The 21,715-nt window shown below is 48.5% G+C and overlaps 8 protein-coding genes across 8 annotated transcripts; 4 read left to right on the forward strand and 4 right to left on the reverse strand.

Annotated features, from left to right (window-relative positions):
- Positions 1-97: 97 nt before the first annotated feature.
- Positions 98-1,138, reverse strand: V8C40DRAFT_251935 (GNAT family N-acetyltransferase). The gene has a single exon (XM_083217276.1). It carries the CDS (start codon positions 1,007-1,009, stop codon positions 326-328), a length of 684 nt encoding a protein of 227 aa, XP_083070532.1. The 5' UTR covers positions 1,010-1,138; the 3' UTR covers positions 98-325.
- A 288-nt stretch (positions 1,139-1,426) lies between these two features.
- On the forward strand, positions 1,427-2,341 carry V8C40DRAFT_251936 (GFA family protein). Its single transcript, XM_083217277.1, has 5 exons — positions 1,427-1,750; positions 1,807-1,832; positions 1,887-1,996; positions 2,076-2,101; positions 2,162-2,341. The coding sequence occupies exons 1-5, from the start codon at positions 1,665-1,667 to the stop codon at positions 2,283-2,285; spliced, it is 372 nt and encodes a 123-aa protein (XP_083070533.1). The 5' UTR covers positions 1,427-1,664; the 3' UTR covers positions 2,286-2,341.
- A 261-nt stretch (positions 2,342-2,602) lies between these two features.
- Positions 2,603-5,165, forward strand: V8C40DRAFT_251938 (uncharacterized protein). Its single transcript, XM_083217278.1, has 5 exons — positions 2,603-2,786; positions 2,849-3,346; positions 3,427-3,689; positions 3,751-3,866; positions 3,937-5,165. The coding sequence occupies exons 1-5, from the start codon at positions 2,705-2,707 to the stop codon at positions 4,598-4,600; spliced, it is 1,623 nt and encodes a 540-aa protein (XP_083070534.1). The 5' UTR covers positions 2,603-2,704; the 3' UTR covers positions 4,601-5,165.
- Positions 4,338-7,332, reverse strand: V8C40DRAFT_281221 (cytochrome P450). The gene is made up of 6 exons (XM_083221554.1): positions 6,404-7,332; positions 6,099-6,295; positions 5,689-6,035; positions 5,476-5,601; positions 4,932-5,415; positions 4,338-4,872 (listed from the first exon to the last, which is right to left on the reverse strand). The coding sequence occupies exons 1-6, from the start codon at positions 6,672-6,674 to the stop codon at positions 4,750-4,752; spliced, it is 1,548 nt and encodes a 515-aa protein (XP_083070535.1). The 5' UTR covers positions 6,675-7,332; the 3' UTR covers positions 4,338-4,749.
- A 2,650-nt stretch (positions 7,333-9,982) lies between these two features.
- V8C40DRAFT_276423 (uncharacterized protein) lies at positions 9,983-10,812 on the forward strand (the record flags this gene model as incomplete). Its single annotated transcript, XM_083220834.1, has 2 exons — positions 9,983-10,242; positions 10,299-10,812. 2 exons carry the CDS (start codon positions 9,983-9,985, stop codon positions 10,810-10,812), a joined length of 774 nt encoding a protein of 257 aa, XP_083070536.1.
- A 1,282-nt stretch (positions 10,813-12,094) lies between these two features.
- On the forward strand, positions 12,095-12,827 carry V8C40DRAFT_251946 (uncharacterized protein). The gene is made up of 2 exons (XM_083217279.1): positions 12,095-12,235; positions 12,327-12,827. Exons 1-2 carry the CDS (start codon positions 12,181-12,183, stop codon positions 12,659-12,661), a joined length of 390 nt encoding a protein of 129 aa, XP_083070537.1. The 5' UTR covers positions 12,095-12,180; the 3' UTR covers positions 12,662-12,827.
- Positions 12,828-13,608: 781 nt separating this feature from the next.
- Positions 13,609-15,168, reverse strand: V8C40DRAFT_281223 (uncharacterized protein; the record flags this gene model as incomplete). The annotated part of the gene is made up of 1 exon (XM_083221555.1): positions 13,609-15,168. One exon carries the CDS (start codon positions 15,166-15,168, stop codon positions 13,609-13,611), a length of 1,560 nt encoding a protein of 519 aa, XP_083070538.1.
- A 4,829-nt stretch (positions 15,169-19,997) lies between these two features.
- On the reverse strand, positions 19,998-21,698 carry V8C40DRAFT_281224 (terpene synthase family protein; the record flags this gene model as incomplete). The annotated part of the gene is made up of 9 exons (XM_083221556.1): positions 19,998-20,217; positions 20,277-20,494; positions 20,556-20,589; positions 20,652-20,898; positions 20,955-20,967; positions 21,036-21,199; positions 21,250-21,268; positions 21,346-21,472; positions 21,559-21,698. The coding sequence occupies 9 exons, from the start codon at positions 21,696-21,698 to the stop codon at positions 20,019-20,021; spliced, it is 1,161 nt and encodes a 386-aa protein (XP_083070539.1). The 3' UTR covers positions 19,998-20,018.
- Between the last annotated feature and the right edge of the window lie 17 nt (positions 21,699-21,715).

Below are 21,715 nucleotides of genomic sequence, written 5' to 3' on the forward strand. Positions count from 1 at the left end.
ATGGACAGTGTGAAGCCGGTTGAGCAAAAAACTTTGTGCTTCAAGGTGCTTACCAGGTTACAGTTCTGACTTTGCAGCAACGTCAGAGATATCTGTATAAGTGTTGGTTGAAACAACAAAAGAGAGGGATTATCAAATTGTAGATGAATGAGTCCATGGGAAGTGTTACATTGATCCGAGGCATCATACGGCATCAATCTCGGACGCGTAAGAGCTTCAAGAACAGACATGGAATTCCGAGGCTAAAAACATCAACTTGCTGGAATCTATTGGTCTAAAACCATCTCTCAACGTACATACGCCTTGCAAAAAACCCCCTGTGTCCTCAGTTTGTCAGGTGCTTGCTCGGGAAATATCTGTACGCCACCAGAGTGATCTGGTTATCCGGATTCCGCAAATCAGCATCTTCCCAGTCTAAAAATCGCTCGAAGCCAGACTTAGTAAGGACGTTTTGGCTGGCAAGGTTTTCCGCCGACGTAAACGCCGTCATGATCTCGAGCGGCTGCTCATCTCCCTCGGAAAAGCTGCGCTGGTCCACTTCAACTTCTGCCTCTTCTCGGGGTAGCTTGCACCACATATCCAACCACCCCTTGGTGAACTCGGTCGCATATCCCTTGCCCCAGGCGTCTTTGCGAAACATGTATCCCATGGCAGGCCATCCAAAGATGGATTTCAGCTGGTGGCAGCCGCCGATACCGATCATTTCGCCTGTTTCTTTGAGGCAGATGGCAAAGTTGTAGTGTGCCCCATCCTTTGGCGGTAAGAAAAACTCGAGCTTTGGCCGGGTTTCGTCAATATCTATGTCGGGCCTTCCCTGGGGCGTGTTGATCATGACTTCGGGCTGTGAGCGAATCACGTTCAGGCTTTCGAGGTCTTCAGCAACCAGAGCACGGATGATTAAGCGATCAGTTGTGACGGGAACTCGAGTAGAGTTGAGCGGCAACGGACGAACTGGCAGGGTTGTCTTGACCATTGCCCATTTTGGCTTGGAGGGTGTTGATGACGCCATGAGTTGTTTTCTTATGAGTTGCTTTGAAGGTGAGTTTTCGAGAGATGTTTGTCCTGTTGCCGTATGAATCACAAATCACGAATATCTCTCATGGTTTTCGCAAAAGACCCAGGTGCTTCCAAATGTGGCTAAAACCGCTCCTTCGCTAACTTCTAACTTAGCTCTGGTCAGGGCTAGAGTTATGAAGAACACAGTGTGTTGATCGACCACACTGTCCGTTAGTAGCCTCAGCTGGAAACCCAGAAGCAGTTTTCCGTGTTGCGTGGAGATAAAGCCGAGCGGAGCCGCCACAATTAGGCTCGATTCGCAACCAATCTGGGTTGACGCGGATGATGAATGCCAAGACGATCTTTGACTATTTCTAGTAATTTTCAAGTCCAACTTGCATCGGATACAGCCGAGAGTTGCTGATTCACTCTCGAAATTCATTATTCAGCGGCCAATTTGCAAGACGATGAGGTTATCGTTGTCTGTTTCTAAGATGCCTCGCTTTCTTTATCCGTTAATGGATTATTCGCCTAACATGGCAATTTTCTGGATTTGCGAGGGATTCAAGCTGCTTTCCAAGCATAAATAAAACCTTTAAACGGCCCAGACTGAATATTCGATCAAGATCAAAGTCATCAGCCAACGACTCGAATACGCTCTTTAAAATATGGCATCAGTAACGGGAAGCTGCAACTGTGGCTCCATCACAGTCTCATTGACTGCACCTCCTTCAAAGACGGTTGCTTGTCACTGGTATGCTATCCGGTGCTCTCTCTATCGTGGATAGTCCCTATAACTGATATGTGTAGCCTCAATTGTCGCCGTGCCGGTGGGCGTAAGTAACAGACAAAACGCCCAGTTTCACACGAACGATATTAATATTCGATAGCATATTCCATCAACTACGTCGTCGACGAGAGCGATGTAAAGGTAGACGATTCGCGGGGCACGCTGAACGAGTATGAAGACTACAAGACTGCCTCGGGCAACTTGGGAAGAGTACGTCCAAACACCTTGCCATACCGTTGGTTCTAAACCGCATGAAAGAGGGTGTTTCTGACAGAAGCCGTTGATCTAGAGGAACTTTTGCAAAGCTTGTGGAAGGTAAGATTTCTGTCCGTACGATATTACCTAAGAGACACATTGTAGTAACTGTCAGCATAGCCCGATTTACACGATCGACATTACCATGCCCGGAAAGCTGCTTATCAAAGCGTCACTCTTTGATAATATTGTCGAAGATAGAATGGACGTGTTTTTGGATCGCAAGATCCTCTGGTCTGGTTGAGTGTCTGGTTGAGTGCGACACAACCAGGTGCTGCAAAAAATAAAATAAAATAAAAGAGAAATTATTCACATACCTAAATCAATAATTTTGCTAAGCTCTTGGGATTCAATATGCGTTGAATAGAGCAAACATGATTCAGTAATCAGAATTGCGGAGCGTCAACGCCCGAGTTTTAGTGCTTCACTCATCACCTGATGGATCCAGCAATTAAGTTTTCACTGCAGCGTCCAATACAGGCTGTTGAGCTTAGTAAGCAGAGTTATCCTCTTATCCTGGCTTGACGACTCTCTGCTTACTCTCTCAACTCTTCACTTAAACTTGTCGTCTCACAACCCGTTGAGCCAATTGAGCAACGAATGAGGCCCTGATTGAATGAGACGACTTGGTTAAAATACAGCCAATCTGTGTCGCGGGAAACAATGGGTTCGGATATCAAGCCCCAGGGATTCAATGTTATCCCGTACGAAGACCCGAGAGACTCCAAACCATCACAACAAACCGGTAACTCTTCTCTTGTCGTGGATGTGATGGTCGATGTTTCCGAAACTGAATGAAATTTCCAGCAAACTATTCTCCCATCAAAGATGACGCCACCACCCCTCGCGTTAAGCCAACCGGCCACAAACCCCTTGAGTTTGTCTCGGTGACGCCGGCAAAGCAAAAAGGGAACAAGGCAATATCGACAGTTGTTCGCACGCAAGTCATGAAGGACTATTTCTGGAAACAAAGAAATCCCGAGAGCACCGACCAGGCAGCAAGCGAGAATCCGGCAAACCCATCCCAGTACAAGGGAAGATTTCGACTCAACTCACAGCCCAGCAGGACAAAGCCCAGAGCAGGCGTCAAAAGGGCAAAAGGTCGCGAGAGGACCTCTAATGAAGTCGCCAGAGCGCAAAAAGGAAGGATTCTAGTGCCGAGGGGTCCGATTTCTGATCCTAGCGTTTACGATCCGGATGGGTTCTTTGCGAGTACGCCTGCGGGATTGTTGGGCGGGAGTTTGGATCCTTTTGACTCGTTTTCGCTCAAGTTGAAGCCGGAGAGTTTAAAGCTGATTTACTATTGTGAGTCTGGCAAAGAACACTGAGTTGCTAGGCGTCGGCTCCTTTGACGAAAAATCTCTCACTAACCCCGGCATCGCCAGACAAACAAAGCTATTCCAAAGACTTTCTCGATCTCAACGTAGGAGGCGGCTACTGCTTGTTCGATGCTCGGGAACACCGGGCCCTGTTCCATTCTATTCTGTATCTGGTTGCTCTCGATTTTAATCTCAGACGCGGTTTCTCCGATACCTTTGGATGTCTCTATCATTCATCTGAGGCATTTCGGCTGATCAACGACCGGATCCAGAGCGCCAACTTTGAAGATGCGACAATAGCAGCGGTAGCATTGATAGGCGCCAAAGAAGTACGTTTCTGTCGTCTTTTTGTCATCATCAATATGCTAATGCTGATTTACCGCCGTCCAGAATCTCGCGGGCATGTTTGACGTTTCGTACATGCACATGCAAGGCTTGAAGTTCATGATTCAGAAAAGAGGCGGAATCCAGAATGTCAAGGGTCTTCATCGCGGAGTAGTCATATGGTATACTCTCGTTTCCCTGAGAATGTCCTCGAGACTCCTCTTGGCCAAACTGACGATATCTCACTCCCAGGGCTGATTTCTGCAACTCAAGCGTTTGGAATTGTCCGCCACAGTTTCCGCATACCTCACTTTCTTCGAATCAAGACATCGAGTTCCCATCCGAAACATCATCCTCGACAGACGATGTCTCGCAAGACAATCTCGATGTTGAGTCGCAAATCGTCTCCCTCGTACAGTCTCTTCGCAAAATATCCGCTGCAAAAGACGTACAAGGCCACAAAAAGACGGAAGCAAGCCACGTATACGACACCGAGTACAGGTTCCATCTTATCAAAGCCAGTATTGCCGATCGCGGAGCCAGCAGCAGTGAATTGGTTCCCCTATGCGTTGCTTTGAACATATACCTCTACCTGGCTATTCGAGAGCTTCCTGCAAGAGCTCAGATGATTCAGCGCCTGATTGATCGGTTACAAGCTACCTTCAATCTGCAGCTCATAGAGAAGCCGCCTTCAAATACACATAAACAAAGCTGGATATTGTGGATGTTATTCATCGGCTACGCGGCTGCCCTTGAAAACAAACGACAAGAGTGGTTTGCGCAAAGTATGAAGTCGCTGTACACCAAGTCCAGCTTTCGGGACATGGACCAGCTTCAAGAAACACTCAAGAGCGTCTTGTGGCAGGATAGCTGGAGTGAGTATTACTTTAAAAAGCTCAGAGAAGAAATCGCTTGAGGGAGAGGGTGAGGAGAGACATGGGTGGGTACAAATCGCCATCATTTTGAACAACAAAACTCCTAGACATTAATTTGAACAGCCCTGGGTATAGCGCACTGTCATTTCGTCGTTACATTCATTCCATCATTCCCACAATGAACATATCTTCATTGCGTCTTTTTTGTTCTTGTGACATCCATCCAGATTTGTGATTGGGCAAAGACGCCGTGGTTGAATATCTTGTAAGGCTTATCCGGATCGCACAGCGTAAAGTCGAATCGCCGGATTAGCTATGCGACACAAACACACAGTTAGCGGTCAACTTGCGCAACGCGACACGAAACCTTACCTCGACAAACACTTTGTTCAACTCGATCAGGGCAATGGATTTACCCAAACAAAGCCAGCGACCATAACTGAAGATGAGATCCAGAGTGCTCTCCATTTCCTTCAGTTTGTCTGAAGAAATGTTGAGCCATCTCTCTGGTCGGAACTTCAGCGCATCTTCACCCCAGACATCTTGTCGCCGAGTAATCGCCCAGATGCTGTAACCTACTCTTGTCCCTCCTGGAATAAAGACGCCGTTCCAGGTATCACCATGTGGTGGAACCTCCTTCGACATGAGACCCGCGATTGGCGGGAAAATGCGAAAACCCTCTTTAATCACCGCCTGGAGGTATGGCAACACTTTGGCTTCGCTGTCGGTGATGACATCGCCGGCAATGTTGGCAGAGGCGATTTCTTGCCGAAGTTCACGGAGGATTTCGGGGTTTGCACATAGCTCCAACATCGTGGACCTGATGGCTGACGCGGTTGTGTCAGACCCGGCAGCGCTGGATTACTCAGTAAATCAGAATGAGTCAAGGGTTGCAGGGGGTAGTGAAATGGCTTACATTTGCAGCAGGATTTCGGACTCGGATTCGGTTTGAGTGAGGCCGTGTCGGATGAAGGACCCGAGCATGTCCCGCTCGGCCTTGACATCTGGCTTGAAACGCTCTGCCGCTACGTCTCTTGCGATGCTTGACAAATAAAATGCGGAGTCAACATCCACGGTCTTACTCGCGTGGGACAAACAGGTACCGGGGGGTTGAGGACGGTCCACTCACCTCATTATCCTACCAAATCCAAGCTTGTCTTTCGCCGATGGGAGCAACCCTTTGAGGATTGGATTATTCAACAGCTTAAGCAACCAGGGGAACACAGTAACCACCATAACCATGGGGAGGTTCTTCTCGGTTGTCTCAATGTACTCGTAGACATCAGTGTCTGTCTCGATAAAGCCAAACGGCGCTCCGTATGCAATATCAGAGATGCAATCCAAGGTAAAGTACTGGACCTTTCGGCCAAGGTCCACGGGTGCCTTTCTGTCAGCGTATCTGCTTAGCAGGCCCATGAATGCCCGGACATTGTTGTCCATTTTCGATTCGATGTTGTCGACGTCGCGACCAGCGTACTAAGGCTCTCGAGCGTTAGTTTCTTTCCAAAAATCTCCAGTTGAAGATATGAAGACACATACACCAGCGGCCATTTTGGATCGCAGAGCAGAGTGTGCGGTTTCATCTCGTGTGGACAAACAATTGTTCGAGGTGGGGTTGAAGCGCATGCCATCATACCAGCTGGATCGTCGATATTCTGTTTTGACATTGCACATGTGCTTAACAAATATGGGATCATCGGTGACGAGATCGTTTAGTCCGACTCGAGCGATCGTTCCTGTGAAATGGTAAGGTGTGTTTAGTTGTGTTTCATCAAGCCGGTGCATGCGGCATAATGCAGTTGGACACTGTGAGCGTTGGCTGCGAGCCGCGGCCAGCTACTAACCGTATTTTTGCGTCACTTCCCAGAAGTCGAGATACGATCTGCCGCTATCCACAGACCTAAAGAGCCACAAGTTTGAGATTTTGGCTAGCAACGGCCCATCGAAATGGCGAAGTCGATAGTATTGCCATGTTGAAGACGACACAAGCCACGCAACTATTACCACCAAAGCGAAAAGAGCGACGCTAACCGGAGAGATGACGCTGAAGAAAGAGCCGACATGGTCGACAAAAGACCAAATACGATGGGCCAGTTGCGCCGTGTGGCTCAGCATCGCGAATAAGGCGTGAAATGCAACTTCAGAAAATATCTCATGATAAATCAGGAAAAAGAAGGCTCAAGCGATAAACGTCGACGAGTGTGTGCAAATATTTTCATCCTTGCTGCGATTCTCGGCCTTGGCCGCTCATAAACATGGTTCTTGGGGCCATCCCACATGCAGCCCTTGCCAAGGATGGTGATAGCAGTACTCGGTATATAAATGGACAACTCAAGAACCAATAGGCTAGTAAACAAGCACTTTGACCGTCAAAGTATCACATGTCTCCACCGGCCAGGCTCAATTCAGCCAATGCCCGACAGATCCGGATTTGAGACGTAACCCAACTCTAGCCAAGAGGGTGTGCAATATAGCCAGGGAAGAAGATCTCGCATTACGTGACCCTCTTTGACCAAAAGACAAATGCGGTTCCGTAGTGGATGCGAGTCAGGAACCCGCTGCTCAGTTGAATCGCTTGGTTTTACGCGGATTTCGACGGCTAACGTCAGCAGGCCATTCCGGTTCAGTAATCCACAAGGCAAGAGAAGACATATTAGTTTGTCTCCCATGAAGTTTGCTAATGAAAACCACGGACTCGCGGAGTTGAGTGAGGCGACAACCCGGTTGCTCTCCCAAGTAACATCTTAGCGACAGGCGGGGCAAAGCAGCTGCAGGACAAATAGGGCTGTGCCTTTTAGCTCTTGGGCAATGCACGAATATGCAAGAATACCCAGTATTGGCTGCTCAATCGACTGCTCATATGCAAATAGAAGCCTGTCACTTTAGCCAAGTGGTGCTAGTAAGCGCCAATTGCGCCTGGTCCGCGAAAATTGGCGCTATCCGTCCCGCAAGGCTAGGATGCTCAAAAGCCTCCGGACTGTCTAGGCGGCCTCGGCAGGCTTGGTTAGCCAAGGCCAAGGCACCTCGGCCCTGAGGCCGGTAATTCGGGATGGGTTGATTTCAAGCACTTGCCTTTCTTAGCTTGGGATCTGAGTTCACGAACGGCTTGGAAGCTCTGACGAACGAGTAGACTTGCTTTCTGGGCAGGGGACGAGGCACTAGGGCGAACCACAATGTACTTGGACCAATACAGTATTTGTAAGCCACCCAAAATGGCGGCCTGTTTCCTCTGCTTGGGTCCTGATTAGTTGCAGAGTTGTGAGAGTTCAGAGTCGACTACCTGTCTGACCAAGATGTGGCTTCTGCACACTTTGAATTATCAGTAAACGTTGATTGCTGTCATTGGCGCCAGGTGTGTCATCTTCCAAGGCTGTGATATGTTTGGAGTCCGTTACGTGATGATTCTGAAAGTATAAAGTAAGAAACAAGAGCACTCAATGTGCCATCAGTATAGACACAGCCAACGCCACAACTCCACAAACCATTAGGAGAGTGCCTACCCGGACGAACCCGGACGAGGTTCAATTTGTTTCAATCTCTTGAAACAAGTGGATTGAGCCGGAAAATTCGCAGACTGCAGCATTCCTCACGTCCTCGTGTGGAGTTGGGGTTAAGGTGCTTTCCAAATTGCGACCGCTTATATCTACTCAACTGACAAGCTGTACAAGGTGCCGTTATTCTGTGACATCAAGTCAATGAATCGAGTGATTTATTTAGGGGCAAGATGTAACAAACGAAACACTGACAGATCCATCTGATGTTAGCCTCTTGTTTGAAGAACATCTAGCTGGGCTATCCAAGAGACAACGTTGCCAGCAGCGCGACCGAGAGAGCGTCATTTTGGTGAAATCATAGAGGTACCTGCACAAATTGAGTCAATTGGCGACTTATGTGTTGATTCTTTGTAGCAGAATTGCCGCGACGACATGCTCGAGCCAAGTCTTGACGATGACTCGAGGACTATTATCCAAATAAACAGGGAGTATAATGCACTTGGGCATTGAAGTTGTCGAACAATTGTTGCTGTCGTCAGCAGAACTTGGCAATCATCAATTTAGGAAAGCCAGCTTTCGAGTCGTTATGATCTCTCACCATGGTCCATATATGACCAGCCGCATATTGCGAGTGCTAGGCTCACTGTTAAGTCCTTCGTATACCTAAAATTCCTATCGAAAGAGCGTTGGTCGAAATGTATAGTGATCATCTGACTGTTTCATAATCCATTCAGCGACCATAGGCTGTGAAGAGCCAGATCTGTAACATACCTGCCGTTGGGAGCATCACCTTGCGCGCAGGTGCGCCGTCTGGGATGTGTCGTAGCCCGCACCTCATTGAGCTGAGGTTGTAGCTGAAGCAAACCACAATTACGTGGTACTATGAGACAGTATTGTGCTAATAAAGGTTAATGGCTTCTCACAGCACATATGACGGTATAGAGCGAAATGGTTGGGTTCAAATGAGAGATGGTCTAATGCAGCAGTAGCCTTCTTCTACTGGACGCTCACCAATGCAGCCGCCGGAAACTACGCGGATCGGAATCCGGAACGAACCACTGGCTAACGCACATTCGGCAGTCTCTATCGAAGCCGGGAAACGGTAAGATGCAGGGCAAATTAGGCTATTGCTCAAGCACGGGAGTGGTGTGTTGATCCAGGATCGCATCACAGACGCTGTGTCCTGAAGCGCCTTCACAGAGGCGACATGTAAGATGAGACGGAAAAAGAAACGCTGGCATGGTTGCAGTAGAGGGCTTAAGACACGACGATCGGGCCTAAATCTCAAGGGTCAAATATTTGTTCAATCTCTTCCCGCAGTGCGGGACAAAATATAGCGTTTGATTGCTCTCTAGATGCAGTCAAAGCAGCCAGCTACCTTGACTGTTTGCTCCGGAGCCGAATGGACTTTTCCGGGCCACTGCTGAGAGTGTCATCCAGGATAGAGCGAAACTCATGAATGCGTCACATACCCAGTCTGATGCAAATGCATTGACAGCACTCTCATTGCAATTCCATGCCATATCGATTCTTCGGAATATCGCTGACAAGCTAATGCCCAGTGCGTGGTAACTGGCTGACTGATTCAAGAGGCTCGTTAGATAGAGTTGGCGGGAAATGGTGGAGTTTTGTCGTACCCCCGATTAGGAAATAAAATGTCAGCAATCGTAGTCCGTTTTGGGCATACGATCAATTGATATAAATGACACTGAAGACGCCAGTTGGGAGACGACATCAATCCAGTGGCATTCATCTCTGTCCCAACTCCAGTCATTTAGATTCATATTGCACTCTCTTCATTGTGAAACCGAATTCAACTTGTGCTTCGCCGACCGACCGTTGTATCGTCTTAATTGAGCTATCCGAGCTTTGTCTGAAAGGAAACCACAACATTAGCCATCAAAAGGTGTCCGCGATAAATATTTCACGATGCATCTCATACTTACCGGTGCCACTGGGCTCATCGGCTCGAGTGTTCTTGATGCCATGCTCAAAATGAGTGAGGTGACGAAAATCTCGATTCTCAGCCGCAGACCTGTCGCAATGGCAGAAGACGCCAAAGACCCTCGGGTTAATGTCATCATTCACAAAGACTTTTCAAAGTACGATTCAGAAGTGCTCAGCAAGCTTCAAGGCGCGACTGGCGCGGTTTGGGCCCTAGGAGTTAGTCAAACCAAGGTCTCGAAGGAGTATGTTGGCCGCACTGCTTAGTCCATGTCAGAAACTGAAACTAACAGACGCACAGGGAGTTTGTAAAGATCACCAAGGACTATCCTCTTGCAAGCGCTGAAGCATTCTCTACGCTTCCACCAAACAATGGCCCTTTTCGGTTCATTTTTGTATCTGGTCAAGGCTCAACACAGACGCCAGGTCGATTCACAAACCTGTATGGCAAAACAAAGGGCGAGGCTGAACTTGCCTTGTCTCAGATGCGCATCACCAACCCCCGCCTGCTAGCAGATGCCGTGGGCCCTGGCTTTGTCGATGGAAAAGATCATGCAGCAATTCGGCCATACCTTCCGAACCAAGGTCTCTTCATCGACGGCACCAAGATGTTGCTGAGAAAGCCGATTGAAGTGGGCACCAAATGGCTGCATTGCCCGAGCGAGCCAATGGGACGGTTTCTGGTTGGAATGGCATTGGGAAAATATGAAGCTCAGCTGCAAAGTGGGAATGTTGACATGGTGACGCTGAATGGAGGTCTGAGGATCATCAAGAACGTTGCGATGAAGCAGCTGGTTGGCCTTGAGGATGCGTGAGGGAGAGTGACTTTGAGAGGCAGGAGACGAAGAGTCTCAGCTTTTGGTCACAAGATGGTTTGTTTCTGGGAACATGGCTAGCAGCGTGCAAACATTGGCGTTGAGGGAGTTGGATTGGAACATGGCTTTGACAAACCGTAGATGGATGTGTAAGACAGACAAGGAGACGGGAAGAGCAAGCGGTTCGACTCATGTTGGACATGCGACTGTTTCTGCGCTGTACCGCATTGTAATAGATGAGGGAAAACGATGGAGAGGAAAAGAAAAGACAAAATCTGGAAACAAATGCGTGCTTGCTAATGTGGTGCGTTCTGCCTCAGGTATAATCTTCGTTTACAGCTGCAAGCGAATTGTTTTGGGTAGGTGCGTTAGTCAGCATCGTGAACCAAGGCAAGAGCTTCAATTGCGTGTCGATGCTCATCTTGAGGGACGAACAAACGGTCGATTCAATGAAATTACATGCATTCATGAGTGCATCTCATGTATTTTGTCATACATTATAAATAGACCATTTTGTACATGCAGCGCTTCGATCATGTCATCATGGAAGATGAGGCTATCCGGGATGGTGCACGGCTTCGGAACGAACCGACGGGTGAGATGCATGAGACAGTCACTTTGAAACCTAGTGAAGAATATTTCTTTGCATTTCACCCCATTTATACACTACATGAGAAACATTGTCTTGAATCGATCATTTTTCATTACTTATTCACGATCGTGAGATTCAACTCAGTGTTGCAACGCCGCTACGTTTTTCCGTGGCCGGAATTGGTGATACTGGCATGCGACATTCTGACGTCAAATTCCAGGCATCCAAGGTCTAACCCGGTCATGTCCGCATCATCACAAGCGGCCAAGAACTCAATTACCAATTTACATGCAAGGGGTACAGCAGCCGTGATGTCTATGTAACCAGCAATGTTTCATCCAAATAGGAAGATGATCGAAAAAACATTGAGGCTGTATCAATATCAATTGCGATGCTCATATTGGTGTTGCACTTCATCAGATGCATTATCAGCCACTGATAACAACCTCGGCTGCTTTTGGTAGCGGACATCAAGGTGCCCGATGCACTGCGAATCTCGCCGGGCGCTGTAATACAGAACGTTTGCGGGCAATTGGCCACCCTGCAGCCCCTGTAACTCATGCGCTGTAAGGTTTGGAGCAAAAGCTCCACAGCCCGCGTCATCGATGATGCGACGATAATTCCAGGAACCTTAATGTTTATTATAAGAAAGACAAGGCCTCGCCTCATTTTTGTCATGAAGTTATCCGATCCTGTTTTCTTTATCAGTACCTGATACGAACAGCCTCAACCTTGATTATATTTCTGCTATACTTTGCAATTACTACGCCGACACCATGTATATCCAAAAACTTACAGCCGCCGGCCTTGCTCTCGCCAGCATCGCATCATGTACGAAACATCTCCACCATTTTTCCACTGCCTTTCTCAACAAAAATACAAACTCTGAAAATCACCTCTTATCTAACGCATCATTTATTAGCTGGCGATACCGTCTCCAAAGGCCACGTACTCGACTTCGCCGTGGAAAAGTGCATCGACAGCGACGGAAACATTCGCTGCACCAAGCCGTTCCCCGTCAAAGAGGGCTCATGCTACCGGTTCGAGTGGTCGACGAACGGGGCGCTCGCCCACACGACGGTCGAGGTTAAAGACGCCGGGAGTGGCGAGATTGTGTACTACCGCGATACCGACGGCGAGTGGAAGCCCGAGAAGAACGAGATTGTGTATCTTGATTTCAAGCCCAAGATTTGGGGGCAGGGCAACGAGACTGTGGATTATGAGGTCAAGAAGTGCGATAAGGACGATGAGCTGTGATTGAGTCATCTTGGACGATTGAAATAATTATTTAATAATAATAATCCGCTATATCAGCATTGAATCTTGAACACGCATATTATAGCCGTATTGGTATTTGTGCGTATCAAGCCACATCCAGTGATGAACGTGATGCTGATTGTACGTAGGGGGGCGTGTTACAAAGGGATCCAAGGAGTCTCAAAGCACACACCACATTGTACCTGATAAAATACCACAGACTGAGATCATCACCAACCTGGACTCTGCGCCATTCGTTTCAAATAAATCTTCACTTGCGGGTCGTTTTGTCCCTTTTGTTGGGAGCAATTCATCCTTTGTCCACTATCGTATCCCCTCTCATCGACCTATTTTGTCTACATGTAGGTAACAGAGTCAGCATCTTCAGTACATTGACTCTCATCATTGTCTATTGAGATCATAAGGATTAGGTATAGGTAGGTACTCTAAGGTGAAACCGCCACGTCCCACTCAAGAAATATGAATCATCACGAGTACTCCAAAGTAAAGTTCAAAATACTCCCATCGATAGGGCCATTTCCACCGTCCCATTAGCATTCTGATCCCCTTTGCTCCGATTATGTCATCCCTCGCTCCATAGGGCTGAGATTCCACGAGATCCGAGATCCGCCGCCATTAGCGGATCGAGCTAACTAAATCCACCAACACTTCACTTTAAATGAACCCTCAGGTCACTATTTTATGTGTTACAGGGCGATGCTTTCAAAACACCATTTATTGATTCCGTTCTGATACTTGTCCCTGCCCCCGTAACCAAAAGTCTTAATCAGTAACCTACTCTTGTAACAAGTCTGTGTACCTCGATGGTATACGCCGCACTCCCCTTCCTCCATTACCATTACCACCATCTCGGCCACCTTGTAGAACGGAATATCCCAATCATCGCGTTCGCTCGTCATGCCTAAGCACGGAATGTGATTAAAAGCTCATTCTAGGCGCCACCAATCCCGCTCCTCGTTCATTACCTGGTTAATAAAGCAGCGCGGCAAGCGTAGTCTCTCTCCCCTCTGTCTCAGAATATAATCAGAGGCCCCAATGTAGCTGGAGACAAAAGCGTCCCACGTCCGCTTCTGGATCGGCAGCTTCTGATTCGGTCTTGGGATGTAGAGGCTATGCTTCACAGCTTCCACAGCCAACTGCACGCCGTCTTCATTCATTTCGATTCTCTGGGCTTTCTCAAAGTGACCGACTCGGAGTATGGTGTGGCCCCGAGGGAGAGAACCAGCCCGCGAGAGCTGGCTCTTAACGCTCTTCCATGAGCTAAACAGGAAAAATTGGACTCCACGGGCGTCGATGCAGGCGACCCAATGCAGAAGCGCCAAAGCAACGGCCACTCTACGGGCCAACGACTCAACGTCCAACTGTAGCTCTATCATTTGGTTGAAATACATCTTGTCGTTGTGATATGAGAAGCACTTGGCGTCGCCTCTGCCCTGCATCGAACTAAAAAAGAGATGCACTGAGCAGTATCTGTAGGTATCGGCTCTGCAGTCCTTAATGGGCACATAGTTACCCACGATGTACTGATCCAAATCCAAAATCGGTACATTTGGAACCGTTAGTGGAAGTGGTGGAATTCCCTCGGTGCCATCGTCTTTTGCTGGAAGATAGCATATTGTCTCAATTCTGTACTCCCACGATGGAAAGCCGCCGAAAGAAATTGCCTCATTTGTGCGGTCGTGGGAATATCGTGCGACTTCGACGGCAGTAAATTTCCATCCCTGAAAGACTTCAAATATGTGATGATACATTTTTTTGAAAACCGATGCTTTGTTCCCCCCTGGTATGGGCGGCTGGTGCGGGCTCGGAAACGGAAAGGGTGGCCTGTCAAAGCCAGTGGCACATCCTGGATGAGGCTGTATGGGAAGATTGAAAGTGGGCATGTGAAAGTGCCACCAGGAAAGATTATAACCTCCACCTAGATTGACTGCCTGTGCAAACGGAAAAATTGGCGCGGGAGCGCTCGGAGTGTTTGGACTATCACTCGGAGTGATTGAACTCTCACTCGAAGTGCTTGAACTCTCACTCGGATTGCTTGAAGTCTCACTCAGAGTGCTTGGACTCTCACCCGTAGTAGATGCCTGGGATGTGGTTGCCCGAAGTCTCGGCCACATGAAGATGCCGGCGTACATCATGCTGCCTGATGTACCGGATGAAGAAGGCTCGGAATCGACGCTTGAACTCTGGGGGTCAGAGCCAGATGTGCAGACCGATGGAGTACCCTGTGGCATAGGACTTTTTCCTTTGTCCTTCTTTTTTCCCTTGCCCTTCTTTCTTCCCCTGGCTTTCTTTTTTCCCTTGTCCTTCTTCTTCACAGTGTTTGCCTCTAGGCTCTTTGGTTTTTCGCCCTGATAAAATGATATGACCTGAAGCCATTCTGGGAAATGCTTCACATCCCAAGCACTGTCATGCATTTCGGCTTCGTCATGATCACCAGGGCGACAGAGGGCCTGGAGGGGACTTAGCTCGATGCCATAAAAATTCATCTCGAAGTGGTGTGCGACTAGGGATGTCCATGTTAGCATGAGTACCTGCGGGGGTGAGGTTTAACCTATACATCTTGGTGTCTTAACTATGATAGCTAAGGAATAAGAAGACACGAGCTGAATGCAGTTGAAGAGTTAGATGAAAGTCGGATGAGAAGATGCAAGCCGATGCAGGGGGGGAGACCGCCGATTTATAGACGAACGGTGATACTCAGTCGAGCACACGAAACTTCGCAGAGACCAATGGCGGTGGCACTACTCAGTCGAGCACGAACTGGACAGAGATCAGCAGCCGTGGTGCTTAAGCCAGCCCGTCATACCCCTCTCATCTGGACTCGGGAAATTTGTTGAGTCAGCGTCTGAGAGCTGGTTGGGCACCTCTATTTCACACTCTCAGGGCGAGAACCTGGTTCCGCGAAGAAGACGGACCCATGAGGCGGTTAGAGTTTATCACAAATACAGGCGATATACTTCACTCCTTTCTTTGGATAGCGCGCCAAGCACACCATCGAAGGCGTCAGAGAAAGGTAGCCTGGTATTCATTTGTCCAGCTGTCTGTAAGTTGCGGTTCATCCCCATAGCTTTTTTTATGTCTCTAATTTTGACCTATTTCAGTTTTCATGATTGCTCCTATGGCGTCCATCAGAGAGCTGTCGAAAGCCTGCGGCCATATAATGACATGTATAGTCGGGCCATCACCCATCGTATCGCCAGGAAGCCTGTCGGCACTAGGCGATGTGCTGTAACTGGCACACCCCTGGGCTCCTGATGGCAGATGTTCCGGTACTGGAGAGGGGGTCGACTCATCAGATCTTCCGGAAGTTACTGTGTCCGTGGCGGCTCCGGCAAGTCCCTGGTGATCAGCTTACCTCATGCTCTGGACGAGCTTTGCCGGGATATATGCCCCGATGCGCCATCTCTGGGCTGATATTGAGTTTCAACAAGTCTCGGTGTTCCGCTAGACAGGATAATGAACTGGGAGCTGCGTCAAACCGCTCGACGTCACGGGGGCTATTTTGATATTCTGACAGCTTCTGGCCGTATGCTGGGTCGTATATGAACGAGGATGAGCAGCTTTGTACCAAAGACGTGACGAACATATGACTGCAACTGTAGTCTGCCTCCATGTTCCAACGTAATAATGGTCTGAAGATTGGCGTGCCAGGTAGAATATTGCCCACGTACCTATCTATGCCAGCGACAATCCGTCCATTGACTTATACAGTTTGACTTGCGTCGAAATAAGGAGGTCTACTGTCACATTACTTTTCGTTGGCTCACTGAACTCAACACTGCCTAGGTGGAGATTGAATACCAAGAAAGGCAAAACATTAAACTCTGTATTGTTAGGGGGGGGCTTTACTTATTGCCATTGGATTGCTTTCTTCAGAAAATTGGACCCAGTCCCAGTTTCCCCACGCCATCGTAGATCGAGTAGTGTCTAAAAGGGGGGATGGCAAACCATCAAGATAGGGTGCCATGTGTTTGGCCAGAACCAAGGCGCTGAGTGTATCGAATCAAGCTGTTTCTCTGATTCAAGAGTCTATCAGCTCTTGAACATGGAACGTGCCCATCAAAGGTTGAGAATGCAAGCACCTAGTCAACTATCGTGCATATCGGACAAGGACGAGGCCGTGGACTGCGTGGCGTATTTTGCGTGGAGCTGACGCAAGGATGTGAACTGGCTGAACAAGTTTGTGACGATTAGTTGAGGTACTTTTTGCTTGTGTTTGGCCCTCCAATGAGAGGGGTAGAAAGAGGGGTGAACTGGGGGAGTGCAACGCGCAGCAATGAAGCATCACCTGTCCGGGGACAGGGCGCAATACGGCAGAAGTGCAGAGAAGAGGATGGGGCGGGAACTGACCGGTAGGCGCTTGTTGGAACTCTCGGCCAGACTAATGAGTTTGTTTCAACGTCTCAGGTAGATCACCGCCGCATTGGCTCGATCGTGACCCGATCTTTGGGGGCGTGGACGCAGGTGGCGTGTTCGCCTTACGTCCGCCCTACGAGGGACAACCTTGTTCGGCGTGATGATTCCATGGTCGGCAATAGAGGAGGCTTGACAGTTGAGATAAGCTACCGTCGCTAGAATCGGAGAAGTTGGGGGGCAAAGTGTTGAGACGACGACAAAGGGGTAGCCTGGATGATGCTAGGCAGAGGTTTGCGTGAAGAGAAGAGAGGTAGTGCGAAGGCGGTCACGGGTCAGTCATGAGGTCACGAAGCACACCAAAAATTCATTCAGCTTGTCAATAAGGTCGCCGACACCCAGCTTCCAGATGCTAGATTTATATCTCAATATTTCCAAATATCTGTTTACTATTTAATTTTTTGTTAACAAAAAATAATCGTCCTCATGGCCTGAAAAGCTGGTATTCATATCGGCCATAGGGTTACAATATCAAACACTTAGGGGTATAAAATAAAACACCAAATTAAATAGCGCGATATAGATCATAAATATACCCCATATTCATATTTGTATTTTCAAATACTTCCAAAATATTTCCTATATGAACATTTTGCTATTCTATCGGGGAAATGATGTGTTGATACCCAAGGTACCTTGATGTTTAGCAGCCTTGCGCTACCACCTGCCCGGCAGAATTCCAGTCCTTGGGCGGTCTGATTCCTTCCTCTGGCAATCGCCAAACACTCTCCGTCATTGCACTCATCTTTGAATTTCTCAATCGCCTTCATCGCTTTCATCGCTTCCATCTACATCAAGAAACCCGCATCGATACTCTACCAATTTCTTCGAGATGCTCCTATCCTCATCTTCACTGGCCACCAACTTCGTCAGCTTCAAGCACTTTGGCGCCAGGGGAAGCCCTTTCCATCGTTTCCAGATACCAGTCCTCTGTAGCCTGCTCTCGCAATTTGATTCCATCCAATGATTCCATCCTCTTTGCCAACAACACTTGGGTCTGTGCAGCCCTTTTGTTCATCTATAAGCTATCCGTAGCAGAGGCACGATGTGATGATCACTAACCTGCGCTGCATAGATATCACCACGATCGTTCTTTCACATGCTGCCAGTCGCACAACTCGACCCAATGACGATTGCTTTGATATGAAGCTCTAGGGAAGATGTTTTGGAGCAAAGGTACTGGCAACTCTTTGCCAACGCAGTATCGAGCCCGTTCCATTTGACCGTTTTGCAACGTCTTCTAACCTGATTGGAGCATGCAGAATCTGCCCCAAGAGCCAGAAAGAATCCAATTCCTTTCTCGAAAGGTCGACTTCTCCCCCACACGATCCATGCCCCGGAGCAGTGCTCAGGATATCCTCTGCGTTAGTCTAGCCCACCGGCTACCCAGTTCAAGAAAGACCAACATGGCACAGATTCCACACGTGTCACGTATCATTCGATGATAACAGGACAAACTCCAAGAAGACACCAGCAGGTCGAGGGTGAGCTGGTGAGGGATCCTCGTTTGGAATGGGCCAACACTAATGTTCTAGCCTACCCTGTTACTCTAGGATACTAGCTATCGACGAACATCTCGATAGTTTGACATTGCCGATATCAACTCTTGTCGCCATCTTTGTTACATTCATTGCCTCCATACCACAAACAATCCCCATCAATGTCGCCCTACTGTTCAACCTGGTTTTTTGTTTTACTATTCACACAAAGGAAGAATAAACGTCAGCCACCCATAGACACGCTAGTATATACACAACGGTAAGTATCACAGCCTTTTTCTTCAACGGGTTTGAAGAGTCGTCCCCTACAAGATACCAACCATGTCCGATTACAGCGATTCTGAACAGGTTGACACCACATCTGATCTGCTCAACGAGAAACACGTGTTTCCCACGACGCATACTGTAGAAATCTCAACAGCAGCACGTCGACAAGGAAAACTAAAGGAATGCCAAACAAGCCAATCACCTCCTCGCCCACCCACACCCGACCGACCCAACGGCGGCAGGCCAACAGCGTTTCATCCGCGTGTCACCGTTGTTCTAGCCCCCAAATTTCTCAGTGAGCCAGCCCTGTGAATGCAGGTACAGCCCTGTTCAGGCACAGCATGGGTCACCCCTGCGTGTTCACGTTGAACTGGCAGCATCCCACCATTTACGCGACGTTTCAGAACAAAGAGCCTCAAATCAACTCTACAGATATGACGCTGTATGAGGCATTGGTGCTTCGCCGTTTTTGAGGGGCGCATTTATGTGCAAAGCATCAGCAGGACAGGGGCTTGATTCGGCGTTCGCTTGGGCTTAGAAGACCGGCATTGGCATCGGACATTTAGACACGCGCCTCATTGCCGCCATGAAAAATGGCTATGTAATCATGGCGCCCCTGGACAAGCACGGTCCTCAATATCCTGACAACCACAGGGCAGGGCGGACAGGGCGGACAAGGTTAACGACACCGCCTACACCTCCAGGGATTTGAACAACCCGTGGAGGGGCGAGGGCTTGATCGCCTCGAGGTCAAAGCACTGCGGCGAACTCCAGCAATGGACATTCCGAGACGTCAAAACACACGGACCTGTCAAAATATGCTTCTGGAGCCGCGGACCAAAGTGGATGAACCGAGACCCAGTTTCCCAATTTCGCCGGCCCCGGTGATCAAAAGTCCGTCGCAAAAACGGCAGCAGCAGCGATCTTATTAGTGATCGAAAACCTATTCACTGCGAAATACATTCGGTCGCAAGTTGCGAAACAATGCTTTGATTTGTGATTCTCGAATAACAAATAACATGGTATAGTGATTACGCTTGTCTAACGATTCCCCCATAGGACGGGCTGCAATCTCTTTCGCAAGAGCAAGGATGAAACAGACAATTATTGAGGAAAAAAATTCACAATAAAAAAAGATTCCCACGCAATGCCAAGCATTAACCAAAAAACAATTGCCAGGGGAAGATTATCCTCAAGGAAAAACAAATGCCTAGCAAGAATGAAATCTCAAGTAAAAGGGCTCTGTCAAACAGCTTTGGTTGCGCATCTATAGCCGGCGAATCCGCCAAAATTTGAAGTTTTCGAGTCGCTCGAACCACGTCGGGCTTAGAGCCCAGGTAACGCTCGGATTTAAAACTATTCAGACGTCAGTCCCGCGAGACACAGATCGCCATGGGCGCAGAGTTGCCACTCACCTCCAGTTGAGATTAGCTCTGACTACGCATTTGATCCCCTCGATGTACTTTTGGACTTGGACATCGGTCTCCTCTCCCCAGCTCGGCACACTGGCCTCTGCCCTGTCCCAACGCCGGTAGCGGTCTTCAAGGAGTTTGCCTACCTTGTCAAATGCTTTTTGTGCCGATAGTCCATTGAGTCGACAGACCGTGACCATGTTGTGCGGCACTCCCTCTGCCTGCCCGATAGTAAGCCTCTGTCATATGAAAAGGGGAGCGGGAGAGAGATTAAATGCTGACTTGTTCTTTGCGGTAAGACAGAATGTCATTTGATCTGCGCATGATTCTGTGAGAATGGAACGCCAAACATGTACCAGTATTTAGGCAGAATCTTACATGGCTACCATGTCCATGCCCATATTTTCCAGCTCCTGAATGACCGGGTGGTCAAACACATCGTCCGGCACCCGGAGGCAATGCGCATACTCGACCAGGTGGTATAGGGGTTTGCAGCCCGCGGATTCTCGGCGGATCATGGCGATTTCTTCGAGCGTGGGGCGTTTTCCGGAAAACTGGTTGTCGATCTGAACGAGTGCGCCTCGGCAATAATCTTGCATTGCGAGGGCAAATCTCCGTTGGACGCCTGAGCGAGGCTGTTAATATGGGATGCGATGCTACGGTGGATGGTGAGGATCGTACCGGTGGGTGTTTTCTTGTGACGTGGTCTGTTAGCAGAGGTGATGGGAAGGCTGATACGATATAGCACCGTGGTTAACATACCATGGCCATTCTTTTGACAACAGTATCGTGGAATTGTACAATCCGCAGGCGACCTTTGGTGTTCATGCCTTTTTTTGAGGCACCGCTCAGCAGGGGCATCATCAAGCTCTCCATCACGAGCTGGGACTCCTCCGGTCGATCGCGTAGGTGTCCATTGTCAAACACTAAAACTGTCGTTAGGTAACTGCAGTCATCAAGAGATGAATGAGCTTACTGTCATCGTATGGAAAGACCTGTGGAGAGTCATGATGCTCGATTAGTAGGGCTCCTTCAGGGGTGAATTGTTTGGCTCATCATGACTCTTGCTTACCCAGTTTCCCCAGTCACACAACGTTCGAAACCTCGATCGAGAAGCATGCGGAGCAGCAATGGCGCAGAAATACGAGAAATCGCATTTGTTAATCTTCTTTTTCATTTTCGGCCCAAAGGCACAGAATCTTTGACAAGACTATCAGCACGTGGGATGCCGGTGATGAGTGATACGACACAAAAACAAGCAGGGAAAAGAAGTGCTAGAATTTACCTGCCCAGTGCTTCTTCAGACTCCACTTTGACAGCTTCATAATGAGGATTTACTTGTGGTGCTTGCTTGAGGAAGGTTTGGAACATGTCAGGTAGGAGGACGGTGATATGCTCTGGCTGCACTGCTTTGATATTGGACATGGTGATGGATTTTGCCT

This window comes from Trichoderma camerunense (assembly GCF_050948025.1).
Source record: "Trichoderma camerunense strain CBS 138272 chromosome Unknown V8C40scaffold_15, whole genome shotgun sequence".
Classification (NCBI taxonomy): Eukaryota; Fungi; Ascomycota; class Sordariomycetes; order Hypocreales; family Hypocreaceae; genus Trichoderma; species Trichoderma camerunense.

Excerpts from the sequence above, each read along its gene's own strand:
- V8C40DRAFT_251935 (XM_083217276.1), bottom strand. The coding sequence starts at position 1,009 with ATGGCGTCATCAACACCCTCCAAGCCAAAATGGGCAATGGTCAAGACA.
- V8C40DRAFT_251936 (XM_083217277.1), top strand. The coding sequence starts at position 1,665 with ATGGCATCAGTAACGGGAAGCTGCAACTGTGGCTCCATCACAGTCTCA. Across the intron at positions 1,751-1,806 it reads AAGACGGTTGCTTGTCACTG|CCTCAATTGTCGCCGTGCCG; the intron begins GTATGCTATCCG and ends TGATATGTGTAG. Across the intron at positions 1,997-2,075 it reads CCTCGGGCAACTTGGGAAGA|AGGAACTTTTGCAAAGCTTG; the intron begins GTACGTCCAAAC and ends CCGTTGATCTAG.
- V8C40DRAFT_251938 (XM_083217278.1), top strand. The coding sequence starts at position 2,705 with ATGGGTTCGGATATCAAGCCCCAGGGATTCAATGTTATCCCGTACGAA. Across the intron at positions 2,787-2,848 it reads CAAACCATCACAACAAACCG|CAAACTATTCTCCCATCAAA; the intron begins GTAACTCTTCTC and ends TGAAATTTCCAG. Across the intron at positions 3,347-3,426 it reads TTTAAAGCTGATTTACTATT|ACAAACAAAGCTATTCCAAA; the intron begins GTGAGTCTGGCA and ends CGGCATCGCCAG.
- V8C40DRAFT_281221 (XM_083221554.1), bottom strand. The coding sequence starts at position 6,674 with ATGCTGAGCCACACGGCGCAACTGGCCCATCGTATTTGGTCTTTTGTC. Across the intron at positions 6,036-6,098 it reads GATCCAAAATGGCCGCTGGT|TACGCTGGTCGCGACGTCGA; the intron begins GTATGTGTCTTC and ends CGAGAGCCTTAG. Across the intron at positions 4,873-4,931 it reads TGAACAAAGTGTTTGTCGAG|CTAATCCGGCGATTCGACTT; the intron begins GTAAGGTTTCGT and ends TGTGTCGCATAG.
- V8C40DRAFT_251946 (XM_083217279.1), top strand. The coding sequence starts at position 12,181 with ATGTATATCCAAAAACTTACAGCCGCCGGCCTTGCTCTCGCCAGCATC. Across the intron at positions 12,236-12,326 it reads TCTCGCCAGCATCGCATCAT|CTGGCGATACCGTCTCCAAA; the intron begins GTACGAAACATC and ends ATCATTTATTAG.